The sequence below is a fragment of the Saccoglossus kowalevskii genome, chromosome 18 (genome assembly GCF_978046115.1).
Source record: "Saccoglossus kowalevskii chromosome 18, keSacKowa6.1, whole genome shotgun sequence".
NCBI lineage: Eukaryota > Metazoa > Hemichordata > Enteropneusta > Harrimaniidae > Saccoglossus > Saccoglossus kowalevskii.
In genome coordinates, this window is record NC_140658.1 from 16,027,991 (window position 1) to 16,042,451 (window position 14,461).

Here is a 14,461-nt window from a genome sequence, read left to right on the forward strand (position 1 = left end):
CAGAGAAATTGGGGGAAAAGCTTCAGTAGTATTGACCATGGGTAAACACTTTTATAGTGTTTCAAATCTCACAAAATTTCCTTTATACACCTGGCTTCATTATTAAAACGTCATTCAAATTAGTACATCTATTTTGATAGCGTTCGTAAAGATATAAAATGCTACTAATAATTGTTTAGCCTCAGATAAAAAAAATAACATAGTATTGGGTCTATTACAGAAGACTGAGAACAAAATTTAAGAGTTGAGGGACTGTAAACGTTTTTATGATTATCATATTTTAATGAATTATCATATTACATCAATTTATTCAATTAGTACAGTGGCGGATCTAGAGAGATCTACTAGTATTCAATTTGTTTTTGTACAATATAAAAAAATTATTAACTTAGTCTGTCGATTTTAAAGTATCATATTTATGTTACAACATCATTACAATTAATCTATATTTATTAAACTACACATAACCAGATGCAGAAAACTACAATAGTTTTTTCACACGAGACATTCTTTTTTTGTAATAAATAATATGTGTTTAAATTTAGGTAAAGAAGACAAAAATGATGGGTCGAATCAAGGTAATACCGAATATAAACCGAGGGGTGAGTAAATAATACATTATATTATACCAGTGTATCACTGCCATCAATGCATCATTGTGATGCATCATTGTGTTTTAATTTATGCAAGCCATGGTTAAATAGAGCATAATGCACAGTTATGGTGTTCCAAATGAGGCCCCAGAATATGAATACAAGTTCGTAAACAAATAAAAGAAACGGCATTTAAATATTAGGGAAATTTTGGGGTAATATTGATAGCATGAAGATATTATATACATATTTTATTTTGGTAGTGGTTAAATAAAAAACACAGGCTAAAATGTATGCTATCGGCGGCGAAAATTGTCCCGTTGCAGCATTTCAAAATGTATTTGTCTAAATTGCAAAATGCGTTGTTTCAGGGGCCCTGTGTAAATGTAACACCCACTGACACAGTCTAGTATTTGTAAAAATAAATTGAGATATATGATGAAAGAGATTTCGATAGCAGCAAATTTGTTGACAATTCATACACATCATTATGTTAGGGCAACTGCGTGCACTGTGTTAGATTCAGCAGGAGTTGAAACCAGATGCATTATGTATTTCACGGCACCTAAAAACGAAGCTAGTGTTTCGGTCCTACACCAACAAACTCACAAATAATCAGAGTCAAGGAATATTCAGTATCCTTTCACGCAGTTTTTGGTATAAAAACAAATCCTCTGATAGAGAAGTGACCGTAGCGATCAAAGCTGATGTTTCTGACAATGTTATCCATACCCCAGAAAACACCGGCATAGTAGCGTCTAGACCAACTCCCGCAGAATCTGGCACCGCTTCTATTTCTAATACCCACACTCAAAGTACACATGCAGCTTTGCTTTCTTCCATAACTGCTTGTTCAGTATAATAATAAATAATAAAGATAATTTATTGCATCCTTAGAAATACAGTGTTTCCATCAGTTTATAGCAACAAAAGTAAGATATTAAAAAACAAAATAACAAAATAACTATAGCAAATAATAAATGATAGATTTTAGTGTTTTTGTTAAGTATCTTTCTCGTTTCTCATTAAGAACGAGCTGTGTATAAATTCTCCAACAAGTTTGATTACATTTGTGTTAGAATTTTTCATTAAGTATGTAAATTTCTGTTGGTCAGTTTTTGTTTCATCAGGAAACTGTATATTTGAGAATATATCCATTCGCAGTGTGTGATATTTTGGGCATTTGATGAGGAGATGCATTTCATCTTCTATGTCTGCTAAAGTACATTGTTTACAAATCCTGTTTTCCAAAGAAATTTTAGGTTGGGTATGTCTACCCTTTTCTATTGCTAGGCTGTGATTACTTGTTCGGAATCTAGAGACAGAAATTCTATGTTTTAGATTCAGTATAATTAAGTAACTTTCAAAGTTGTAGTTTGTTTTGAATTGAGTATATGTTCTCAACTTAGGTTTATCCATAATTGTCTCCTTCCAGAATTCAATATATTTTTGTTTAATATTGTTTCCTATTCTCTTTATATTTTGTTTTGTTGCATTCAATTTGTCATTGATATTCTTTATATCTAATGTGTTATCTTCCTTATTTAACTCTTTGTAAATTGACATAATCCATGGGAGTTTGCAGTTTATCTGTTCATGGTATGCCTGTTTTGTTAAATTACATTCTGGAAGTTCTTTGATCCGTGCCAAATACTTTATAAGATTTATTTTGATGTCTACTAGTAATGGTAGTTCACCTATTTCTGCTCTACAAGCTAGATTTGATGAAAATTTATTCAATCCAAGCATTCTTTTACTAAATTTCAGATGGGTTTTCTCGATTGGTGTAATGTCCCATTTATTATTTTCTTGAATTTCGAAGCCCCATACATCTGATCCATATAATAGTATTGGTCTTATACATGTTTTGAATAGGTGTAACATTGTTTTGCAGTCAGTTTCTGTTGGCACAGAAGTCATCATTGCATATAAAGCTCTTGTGGCTTTGTCTGCCAAATTATTTCTTGTGTCGCTGAATTTACCATTCGACTGTAATGATACCCCAAGGTAGTTGTATGAAAATACACAACTAATATTTTGACCTTGATATGTAAATTTTTCAGTATTTCTCAAGTATCCTCTTTTAAATATTACAATTTTACTTTTTGACATATTCACTTGGAGTTTCCAATTTTGGCAATATTTCTCCAAATTATTGATTGATCTCTGTAGACCTTTATTTGTTTCTGATATTAAAACTAGATCATCTGCATAAAACAGTGAGCTAATTTTGATGTTATTAAGTTGAACTTGATCTTTGTCATTGTTTTGTATTGGACTATTTAAGTCATTGACGTATAGATTGAAAAGCATTGGACTCATAACACATCCAATATTCAATTTCTAATTATTTGCTAGTTTCTTGCCTTGTAGAAATAAACTTCATTTGATTGTGATGATATCTAAACTTGCTGTTCTGTGCGTTTCTGTGTACTGAGCGCGAATGTGTGATAAGAGATTAAATACTTAAATTAAATCCAGGGCCATTTCATCTGATCACCGTGTCGACCAGCCGATGCTCATTACACGTCGTTCGAAAAAACCTCTTTCTGATTTCATAAAAAGGCCGAGATTGTCGAAAATGCTACAGAAATGAAGCTGGTATAATATAATGGCAGTGGTTTATTGCTTAAATATACTATACAGAGAATATCTCATTAGTGACCTTTGACATGTATGATATTATGAGGTCAAATATTAATTTGTTATTGTATTTCACCACTTTAGAACACAGCAAAAGACATTGTAACCTTAAAGTTTTGAAGATGTATTGGTAATATTAACATCTTAAATAGCAGACAAAAATTAGTTGCCAAGCTTCTTGTTTGAAAAGCAATTCTTAAATTTTGAATTAATTTTAATGTGTCTTCAATACTCTCAGCACACGGGAGTTCTTTCTAAGCTTTCTTTGATTTCCAATATTACCAAGTAGGCTCTGAGAAAATGATATAGTTATATTTTGGTGTTTTAGTGTTAGGTTGGAAGAACTGAAACTCAATGTATACCCAGATATTCACATTTACTATTATTAGTCCATCTTGACACATAATGATTTACGTTTTGGAGTTTGCTGGCCAATGCTATGCACATTTTTAATCATAGAATGCATAGAAAAGACTCCTAAGGGGTATTTGAGGCATGAAGTACAAATATGAAATACTGTATTTACTAATAGGAGAACATCGCCAATTTAAATAAATATAAATCTATTGCATGTAAATCAGATTGATATTTGTTGAGTGAGACTTATATCAGTGAAACACCTATAAATTGGTTAATTTATACAAATTAAGAGACTATTTATAGCAGATAATTCAACACTAATATGGCTTATCCCAGACCACATATGTACAAAGTGGTTTGGATTTTGATAGGAAAGATAAAATATCGGGTCGCGTTTTTTTTTAATAGGCCCAAATATTAAAAACTCGCCATTTTAAGCAGTAAAAAAGTGTTTCCACTAAAAATTAACGATCCCGGACCGTCATTTGATCTCCACGGTCCTCAGGGGATAATTAGCGACTTTGAACCTCAGGTTGATCTGTATTTCTCTGACATGTTCCGAATACTATAAAGTCCATATAGTTTTCACGAGTTTAAAACAAAAACAAAAAACACCGACCGGCCCAATTTTTTGATTTTCCAACTTTAGGGAACATAGGTTTTTTTTATTTTTTGACCTAACAGCGGAACACGCACTCACTCAATCCCGCCATCACCCACTCACTGCCTTCCACACTCACACCCACTATAAGCTTCAGACACAGGAACCAAAAATTATCACATGGACTTATTATTAAAAATATTATTTACTATTAGAGTATTTAGTGCGTTGTTTTACGGTATTGTGATATAGAATGTATTTATTCGTGTATTGTAGAAATCGCTGACCCTATTAATATTCAAGTGAACACTGCTATTGTGAAAACCAACGGTTCTCAAGACAAGAAAGAAACACGATTGAGGCTTGACAAGTTTATCTCTAAACTAACTGATCTTCCAAATGTCAAAGCACATATTGAGGGCATTGGTGATACAGAAATCCAAATACAATCCATTGAGGCAGACGCAGATGGCTTAATCGTGCCAGTAATATGTAAACGTGTACGTGCATTAGACACCTTATGGGTCCAGATGTGGTCGGGAGAGTTGAATGGAGTCTTCCAGAAAGAGATCGTTACTAAAGAGTTCCTGCAACAAGTAGATGCTGTAAAAGTTACTCTGAGAACCAATATACTCACGTGGGAATACAAACGAAGTAGAGCACAGCTGATCTATGTCATTGGTGGTAAGTGTTCTCAAGCTTTCAAATGTCATGTTTAGTCAAAACGGGGTTAATTGCTTATAGGTTACAAATAGCTCTACTGCATATTAAACTTCCGATATTGTAATCTGGGCAATGAAAAGGATGTGTAATAAGCAGGATTTTGTGGTCTGATTTAAGTTACTGCTTGTTACTGTAAGTTCACAACATGCTGAGATTTAATTGGATGAGTTCCATTTAGAGTAAAACATATGATTCTAAAACTTAAAACAATTATTTATGCTACAATATAACATTTTGCTTACTAATCCTTGTGAACCGATACAAATAATTGTCAAAATAATTTGATGTGCATAATTTTAAAACACTATTAGGACTATTTTTAATATTTTTAACTGAATTATTGAAATAAAAACAAAATTAAACAAAAATAAAGTCAAAATGATGTTAAAATCTTACTCAATAAGCACATATTTGATAATATATTAGGCTGTTTTAATATGTTACGCACAAGCAACAAAACGTTATTCTATTATCATGTTATCAGGACTCTTGGTGCCACAAGACTTTTTTTGACAGAATACACTATTCTCCAGACTCTTTAAGAATCAGAATACAATTTTTGAGATAATGATCAGTAACGTTAACCCCAGGCAATAGTTTTTTGACAACATGCCAATTTTTCAGTGGATAGCAAATCAAGTGGTTGCTACTTATTCTTTTTTTGTTATTATTTGTTTTGTCAATTTACAGAATAATTAAAATAACATTCATGGTAGATATTATTAGTTATTATAAATATTTTATCTTGAAGTCAGGTCAGACGAACGTTAGGATTTGGGGAAAAAGACAATATTTGATCTATTATATTGAAACTTAAAAATAGAGTTTTCGCAGCAAGGTTTATATTGTATATAGATAGAAACATCAACCAGTGATTAAACATTTGATTAAAACATACATGTTATAAAAAGAATTCACATTGCCAAATGTGATAAAATCGGGGGCGATTGAAGTTTCAACTTCATGGACCAAATTTTATTTTGCATATTTTGAAGACATTTATAATTAAAATAGAGTTTTTTTTTTGGTAAAATGTGTGCTTTTATGTATAATCTTAATTAGGCAAATTAAGCATAGTCTTCATTAAACACTTTTTTGAAAAATTGAGGATTTGTTATGATAGATCATTGAACAATTAGCAATGTAAAGCCTGAACTATATCTACAATTTAATGTAAATTTCATATTTCAGATGATGAGTACTCAAAAGACAATGATGTCACTGATACTGAATTAATGAATGCTAGGATAAAGGTATCATACAATTTAAAATATTTAAATCATATACAACATACCGGTACTCCAGGCATGTTGGATTAGACACTCTGCCTGCACATACATCAATGTAGTTATTATTTACAAAAGCTTGTCTTGCACAGTATACCATGGCATGTTTCATGGACATGAGTCCATATTTCTTTATTCTTCCGCTCTGAGGAAGGGTATAGGTATGCAGGGTATAGGATATGATATATAGTTGCTCACTTATTGCAATTTTCCCCATCCACTTCCCAATAGTGAAAAGACTGCCATGTTTTTCTTCCTTTTCAGTATTCACAACATGAAATGGCTGAGAAAGAAGCAAGTGGTGGTAAGTGTTTAATAACAGTTCATATTCTGTGTCACAACCTTATGTTAAATATCACTTATATATTGAATGAATGATTACAGTGATTATAGTAGCAAAAGATTGTTTAATTATTGTTATCGTTTTATGTAGGTAACGATCGGTTTATACTGGCAATGGACTTTGATCTTCAACATGCAATGAAGGGTGATATTATCAACAACCTTAATCAATTCGGCAGTGTAGAGTCTGAATACTGGGGGAAAACTACAAGTGGCATACCGATTGGTTTATTTATTATAGATGAATGCAAGGCTGATATAATGGCAGTTATCTCAAAGAATGCAGAGAAATTTTATCAGCTTGGTGTTAAGAAAATCCTCCAGATTGACAGCATTTATGAATGTTATATCAGAGAAGACTGTGACTCAGTATATCCATATGACGATGATAGTAAGAATGATGTTAACTATGATGTTAATCAAACTTAGGCAGAGGGTTCTCGGAACCTGCCAATTTACATAGTTCATATCCACCATAGAGCTCGGTCAGTCAAAATGACTATTTTGAACTATAGGCATTAATCTGTGATTCAGCCAATGATGGAGAAATAAATCTAGGTCAGGGGAAGCGGGTTTCTGAGTAAACATAAAATGATGAAAAGTGTGTCCCAGTCCTGGATAATGCTCTCCAGTAATAGAGTTCAATGCAGGAAATGGTGCCTTACCTTGCCTGTGCCATCCCGGGAGCAAGAGCCAAAATGCTGCCACGGTGACGTAGTTTGGTGTGCCCGAGAATGCTAGACCCCCCAACCACAATTCTGGGTTAACTAGCTTGAAATAAAGACCAAAACAGTTCCGCATGAGGGCATAGGCCGAAAGCGAGACCTGGTAATTCCAGGGGGTGTCGAAGGTAGAAATCTGTTTGCAATATTGCTGAGACTGACTTATCACCTATGCGCAGGGATCCCTCTGGTCGTTCAGGCTGGGTCAGCAACCCGCTACGTCGAGACCCATCCTGAAGAGACCTTCCTTAGGTAGTAGTTGATAAAGACGTTCTGCATTCTCCAGAAGCCTGCCCTCAGAATATGTTCAGGGGGCACCTGACGCTAGCGCTAGTGAGTTAGCAATCACACAGACCTCATGCGCTTGAACTTAGTGTCTCTGCAAGTTCTGCGTTGAGGAAGTTAAGAAATTATAGACTTCTAACACAGTCACAGTAATCCACCTGGCGATGGAAGTCGGGAGGCTGGCCTGTCTTGCTTGCCTTGGCCGTAACACAAAACATGTGCTTGGCACCCTGTCTCGAATCCCTAGTACTGTTTTCGTAGCAACTCAGTGCTCAAACCAGGCAGAGAGGCAATTCCTCTTGATCCTCCGGGCCGACAATGTTTGACAGCCGGGGGATGATGATTGGCTGGGGATCGTGTCCTGGGATTTGGTTCTTGACGAGAAACTCAATTTGTATATTTAGTACTTGGTTGTCCATAAAGGCGGCACATCTGTCGGAGAAGTACAATGCCCTCAGTTCTGACTGACGCCTATCTGAGGCGAGGGCCAGTAGAAAGACTGTTTTCACATCAACAATTTGAGTGGTGCTGTTTGGAGAGGCTCAAAAGGCGGTCTGCTTAGAGCTGACAACACAACTGACAAATCCCAATTGGGTGGTTCCCTTGTTCGAGGTCTTGGCCTCTGATTATGGAAAACAGTAAACAGTCTCCTAATAATAGGACAATCGACTAGTCTTGTTCCCGAACGTTCTCAATGGTGGGGGACAAGGCCGACCTGTAGCCAACAATCGCTCCAGTTCCCAGAAGTGCACTCGGAGTTGTAGCAAAGTGGGCTGTACCGCGCAGCTGCATAGTGCAGCCTGGGGAACTGCCCTGCGAACCGAGGTTATCATTCTGATGATCCACATTAGTTCTCGGAGGGACACTGAGGGAATGCTGAGTTAGCCTTACTCGTTCGGCTAGCAGCCCCCTGTTTGGGTTTTGTAGCAACCAGTAGTCTAGGTACAGATTGATGATCGGTATGTGCAGGTAGGCATTGCTTAGATCTAATGAGGCTAGCCAGTCGAAACGGTGGATGGAGAGTAGCACGCTGCTTGTCGTCTCCATATGGAACCGATCGAGTAACACGTACTGATTCAGTCTGCTTAAGTCAAGACTGGACGCCAGCCACCTGTAGCTTTTGATACTAAGAACACATTTGAGTAGAAGCCTGGACTTAATGCTGGCTGTTCTACCTTGCTAAAAGACGCCCTATATGACAGCAAACTGTTTACTTCCTGTCTGGTTGCTTTCGTCTTGCAGGGATCCCTTGGCAGTCCCCCAAGTGGGGGAGTTACTGACAGGGAGGTGGAGATTTTAGTGGTATCTTGTAACGTGTATCACTAGCTGGAGCGTCCAGGGATCAGTCACCCGTTGTCTCCAAGTCAGCACAATCTCTGTGCGACAGGGATATGTGGCCATGGGTTCGTCGGTTGTAAGTTGGGGGTGCTTTCCCCTCGGCCGATGTGAGTCCACACAAGGCTTGAAGTAGTCAATAAGTTGCGACCTGGCCTCTCGCCAAACATATGCCCATTCCCTCGTCGCAGAGATAAGCATCAAACATGCTTCCCTGCTGCCGGGGTGGATGACCGCCTGAGGAGGAGGAGCCACCACCTGGCCCTTTCTTCCTTGGGGGTGCACCACCACTCTTTCCTCCCACGGAAGGGTATGGTCACTTGCCTCCTGGCTGACTTTGGAGTGCCTTTCATTTGCCTTTGGAAGCGGTCAACTGGCTAGCAGACTCAACCTAAACCATCTGGCTGGAGGCTTTCCTAAGCTCAGAGACTGCGCTCGCCATCTCCCCATCAAAGAGGGTGGAAGACGTCCAGTCTGCATAACTGAGGTGGTGACGTACCCCCTGACTCAAAGACACACATTCAAGACAGCGTCCCGTTGTACAGAAGTAGCCCCGGCTAAGCGAGACAGGTGACACTAGAAGATGTTGCACATAGCTGTGCTGTGTTCTGCTAATAACTGTGTCATCTGGTCTAGGAGGCTGATGCGCTCTGCGATTGGGTAGTGTTTGGTCCAGCAGAAGGAGTTCTGCATAAGATTACCCCAGCCGGGGGCCTTAGGCATCACTTCCTCCGTAGATGACCAACTTCAGCCCTTCAACACCGTCTGTGCCTTCCACCACACTCAGCACTCCGCTTGACCGGGGAAGGCGGGCAGACGGGGATGCTTCGGATCTCGGCGCCTGTGATCCCATGAGTGTCAAAGCAATAGTAAGTGACTGCTTTAGAATCAAGGGTGGGGTATGTACATCTTGTCATTAGGTTTTATGATATTCTGCATCACCCCATGCGGTGAACCCTGGCTGTCTGTTTGCAGGGGAAGGCGCAATGTGCATCATGTCCTGATTGCTCTGCCCCAAAAACAGAGGCTTGGCTGCCAGCATCCCCGTCAGCTTTCTGTGACCGGAGTCCAGGTGGAGACCCAGTACCACTAGCCTGCACCTCGTCTTCATCGCAAATAACAGGAAGGTTGGGCTGGGAATGGGGGATTCCGGGGGGGAGAAATCTCAGGACTTCCACTGTCGGGCTTCTTACTTGACGTCTTGGGACATGAGGCACCAGTAGTCAAGTATGAAGACTTCCCGCTCATGCCAATACAACACTCACTCACACTGTCCTTACTGGACGCGCAACTTTTGCTACGTAACAGTTTCAGCGATATTAATGTTGCTCTGGAAAATATCCCAGGTCTCAGAATCCCAGTTTTCCGGGGAGAACCCCATGTCCGCACACAGTTCAAGCAAATATAGCATCTAGAATGTGGGTTCCACACCGGCAAATTCTGATCACAATTGCTACACAAACTCCTCGCAAATTGAGGGTCAAAAAAACACGGTGACAAGCCTCTGGTGTGTCTGCCCTTGCTTCTATTCATTTCTAAAAACACATTGGTAAAAATGAACAAGACATGCATGAGGGAGACGAATTACAGTTGAAAGCTGACACAAAGAAAACACACGAAGGTCAAATGTTCGTCGTCGTGTTTTTCTTTGGTGTAAAAATATACACACACAAAGCAGGCTTCCAGGCTGGACCGCAAAGAAACAAAGTGACATAATTGAGCATATGGCTACGCCTTATGACCTCAGTCGCGTGGTTCGTGATGTGAGGGAAAATCTTGAGGTCATGGGGCTTCCCCTGACCTAGATTTATTTCTCTGTCATTGGCTGAATCGCAGATTGATGCCTACAGTTCAAAATAGTCATTTTGACTGACCGGAGTCTATGGTGGGTATTTTGGTGAATTGTCTCAAATAAGGACAAATGTGTCTTAGTGACTGAATATTTTTTTAATTATTGTTTATTTCTTCGTTTAGTAGAGACTAAACATGACCACGCCAAACCTTAATATTACTTTTATTTAGTATACATCAAATCATATTATTATATGGGAATGATCGAACAATACAATGTTTTAGGCAGAGGGTTTTTAACCAGTTGATTTATCTACATGTAGTTCATACCCACCATAGACTCCAGTCTATGCTCTATTGTCCATGTGCAGGGATCCCTGTGGTTTTCCAGGCTGGGTCAACAAACAAAGTCTGACCCCCAACGATGAAGCCCACCCTTAAAAGACCTTTCTCAATGAATTGTGTGTCTCTTCGGTAATAATTGATGAAGATGTTTTGTGTTCTAGTCTGCCCTAAGTATGTGCTCAAGGGGGCACCTAGCATTCACACGAACCTCATGTACCCGTGCATGGGCCATATTCCTTGGACTTGTTCGTCCATTAGGTACACTCCCCAACCTGTGAGGGAGGAATCTGTTATCAGAGTCATAGCCGTAGTGAGTTGGTCCAAAGTGACACCCTGTCTGAGGTTGGCAATTGATTTAGCTTGCTTAGATCTAAAACTGGAAGCCAGCCACCTGTTGCTTTTGGAACTACAAACACATGTTAGTAGAAGCCTTCTATCTTTTCAGATTGCCTCAGTTTGACGAGATTCCCCAGCAGCACCCCCAGGGGTTGACAGACAAATTCCTTTTCCTGGGGGTGTGCCAACACACTTCTCCCCCGGGAGAGGAGGGGCGTTTACCTTCTGGCTGCTTCTGGCCAGTTGGTGCCAACTTTGAATGTTGCATTTTCTCTGCTTGGGATCCCGTCTGCTTGCCCATGGCATCAGCCAATTGGCTCGCAAATTCCACCTGTACCATCTGGTCGGTGACTTCCCGAAGCTCCTGGACTGCACCCTCTATCTCCCCATCACATAGGGTGGACGAGGTTAAGTCTGCGTAACTGAGGCTGTGACACACCTCTTAACTCAGTTGGCCAATGAGAACACAAGCTGCCAAAACGGCATCCCGCTGCACAGAGGTACAGTGTAGCCCCTGCCAAGAGAGCCAGATGACACTACCAGATATCACACATACCTGTGCCATGTCCTACCAACAATTGTGTTTGTCTAGGAGGCTGGTGCATTCCGCCTCTGAGACTTCAGAGTCTTGGAGACGCACCATAATACATTTCAGTGTGCTTCTCACAAAAAAGTTAATGGATCGCAACTCTGCTCTCAGAGCATGGTTGACTGTTTCTGACTGAGATGCCCAGAAACTCCACAGAAAGCGGCCATTCCCCTTCACCCGTCCCACCAAACAAATGTTTGTCGTACCTGGGTTTGGGGAAGGAACAGAGGGATCTTATCGGGCATGAGGTTTGGCTCAAGACTCTGTTGGTTCTGGTACCAGACACCCTACAGATCAATAGCGCTTGGTCCAGCAGGAAGAGTTTGTCAATAGGTTATCCCATCTTGGAGTCTTGGAACTTTACTTTAATGCAGGGGACTAACAGCAGCCCATAAACACAGTCAGTACACCCTCCGCCACATTCAGCAATTTGCCGGAAGTGGTAAGCCACGCAGTCGGTGTTGCTTTAGGATCCCAGAAGCCACAACACTACCGCGACCGACTGCTTCCGGTTCCATAAAGTGAGCAGGGACATGTCCGATCAAACCTCTGATAGTCGGGACTGTCCCCTCTGGGAATGTCTGCAGGTCCTTGAAGGGAGAGTGACCCATAGAGGAGGCAGTGCTCTGGGAAAGATCCCTGGTACTGGCTTCAACAAATGATCCCTGGCTGGCAGGAAGCGGGGGAGAGACAAAACCTCTATATCAGAGACCTGACCGCCAGCCTCCCCACTGGCCTGTACCCCACCTCCTTCCCAATTAATGGGGGGTCGGAACTGGGATCAGGGGGATCCCAAGAGGTAGCACCCTTTGAATGCGAACGTTGCTTCCTGGTGTGCTTTTTCTCATTCACCTACCGAGAGAAGTCTGCAGTGGAGGCAACCCGCTTCGCCTGCAGCTTGTCTAGCCATCCTGCAAGGGATGAAATTTGTCATGACAGGCCCTCAAAAATAGCCCTAATCTTGGAGGCAAACCCGGTAACTGGCAAGGAAAGATTCAACAGAGGGACCCACAACATGCCCCATAGGAGCAATATGCTTCAGAGGCACAGCAGAACAGACCTCCATCTGCAACAGCAAGCTGCGAGGATGCCCTCCGGTGAGCGGGTTGGAATGCGAGAAACCCCGGCTCCACCTCCACACTTATTTATTGCATTTGATGCTTTGAACACTGTTCAGTTGCTGTTTAATAAGTGTTTACATACTTGTACATATTCATACGCATAGACATTTATATAAATTCTATTTGCAATTCCACTTCACTTTTATTTTGACAGACTTTAAACATCATAAGATTGGCATATATAAGTAGATCTATACTGAGATTACACAATCAATGAAGCTCTATTTCGAAAATACATTTTTGCATATATAGTACATACTTACCTCCTATTGTATACAGAAATTCCAATTTTACATTAAAGAAATCATTTTGGAACTTATTCTCTTTAATTATGATCAATATTATAAATTTGTGAATGTTGGGTAATTTTAGTATACTTTTCAATTAATAGGTCTACACGGACTGTTGTATCCACCTCTTCTGGATATCAAACAAATTATTCGAGAGCGGAACACCAGACTGTCAACAGATGATCAGTGTATCTTACTGAAGAATCAGATAGACACAAAGGATAAGGAAATCATGCAGAAAAAATTACGTCTGATAGAAGGACTGCAATATGAGGATAAAATGGCGAAGGTGGTAGGCAATCTACAGATCGATAAATCTAATTTAGAGAAAACAATGTCATTACAAATCGCCAAGATAGAAGAGTTGGAAGAGATATTGCAGAACGAGAAACTTGCTGACTTTACAAATCGATTGGCAAAGTCAAAGGACCAAAATAGCAAATTACGTAATGAGCTACACATGAAGAATGAAGCACTTGAGCAACTAGAAAGGCATCTGTCTGAACCACAGCAGTATGATGAGAAAACCACTAAGACGATAACCAGCTTACAGTTTGACAAAGCCAACTTGCAGCAAACCGTGTCATCACAAGTCGTCAAGAAACAAAAGTTAGAGGAGACAAAACTCAAGATGGAGGAGCAAATCAATGACCTGAAATATCAACTGTCTAAGGCTGAAGTCGAAAACACTGAACTTCATAACAAGTTCCATGCAACTGTGGAGAAAACAACAGATACCAATAAAGAAGTTGACAGTGATAAATATGGCAGGGATGAAGGTGGACGTAAAAGAGGAAAATTGCAGAAAGAAAGAACATCGAAAATACCATTATAGTTTTGTACATTTGTCATTCAGTATGACTTTGAATCATGATAATTTTCTTGTATTTTCTCTGGAAGTTTTACAAAGATAGAGATAAATTGATTCATGTTGGGAGACATTTTTTGTTCAGGATTGTTAAAGTTGCACTATAGTATGGTTTACACATGGTTTAACATAAAGTTGAAACCCATGTATATTAATTACCGTTTGCATAAACTTTCTGCAACTTTAGACGACTTCCTGATATCTCAAGAAACACCAGAAAAGGAAAAACAT

General features: G+C 39.5%; 1 protein-coding gene across 1 annotated transcript; it reads left to right on the forward strand.

The window, feature by feature from the left end:
• Window positions 1-6,728: 6,728 nt before the first annotated feature.
• LOC144350822 (uncharacterized) lies at window positions 6,729-14,298 on the forward strand. Its single transcript, XM_078008891.1, has 2 exons — window positions 6,729-6,939; window positions 13,464-14,298. The coding sequence occupies exons 1-2, from the start codon at window positions 6,810-6,812 to the stop codon at window positions 14,195-14,197; spliced, it is 864 nt and encodes a 287-aa protein (XP_077865017.1). The 5' UTR covers window positions 6,729-6,809; the 3' UTR covers window positions 14,198-14,298.
• The last annotated feature ends 163 nt before the right edge of the window (window positions 14,299-14,461 follow it).

Coding starts and splice junctions, on each gene's coding strand:
- LOC144350822 (XM_078008891.1), top strand. CDS start 6,810: ATGGCAGTTATCTCAAAGAATGCAGAGAAATTTTATCAGCTTGGTGTT. Junction 6,940..13,463: donor ATATCCATATGACGATGATA/GTAAGAATGATG, acceptor TTCAATTAATAG/GTCTACACGGACTGTTGTAT.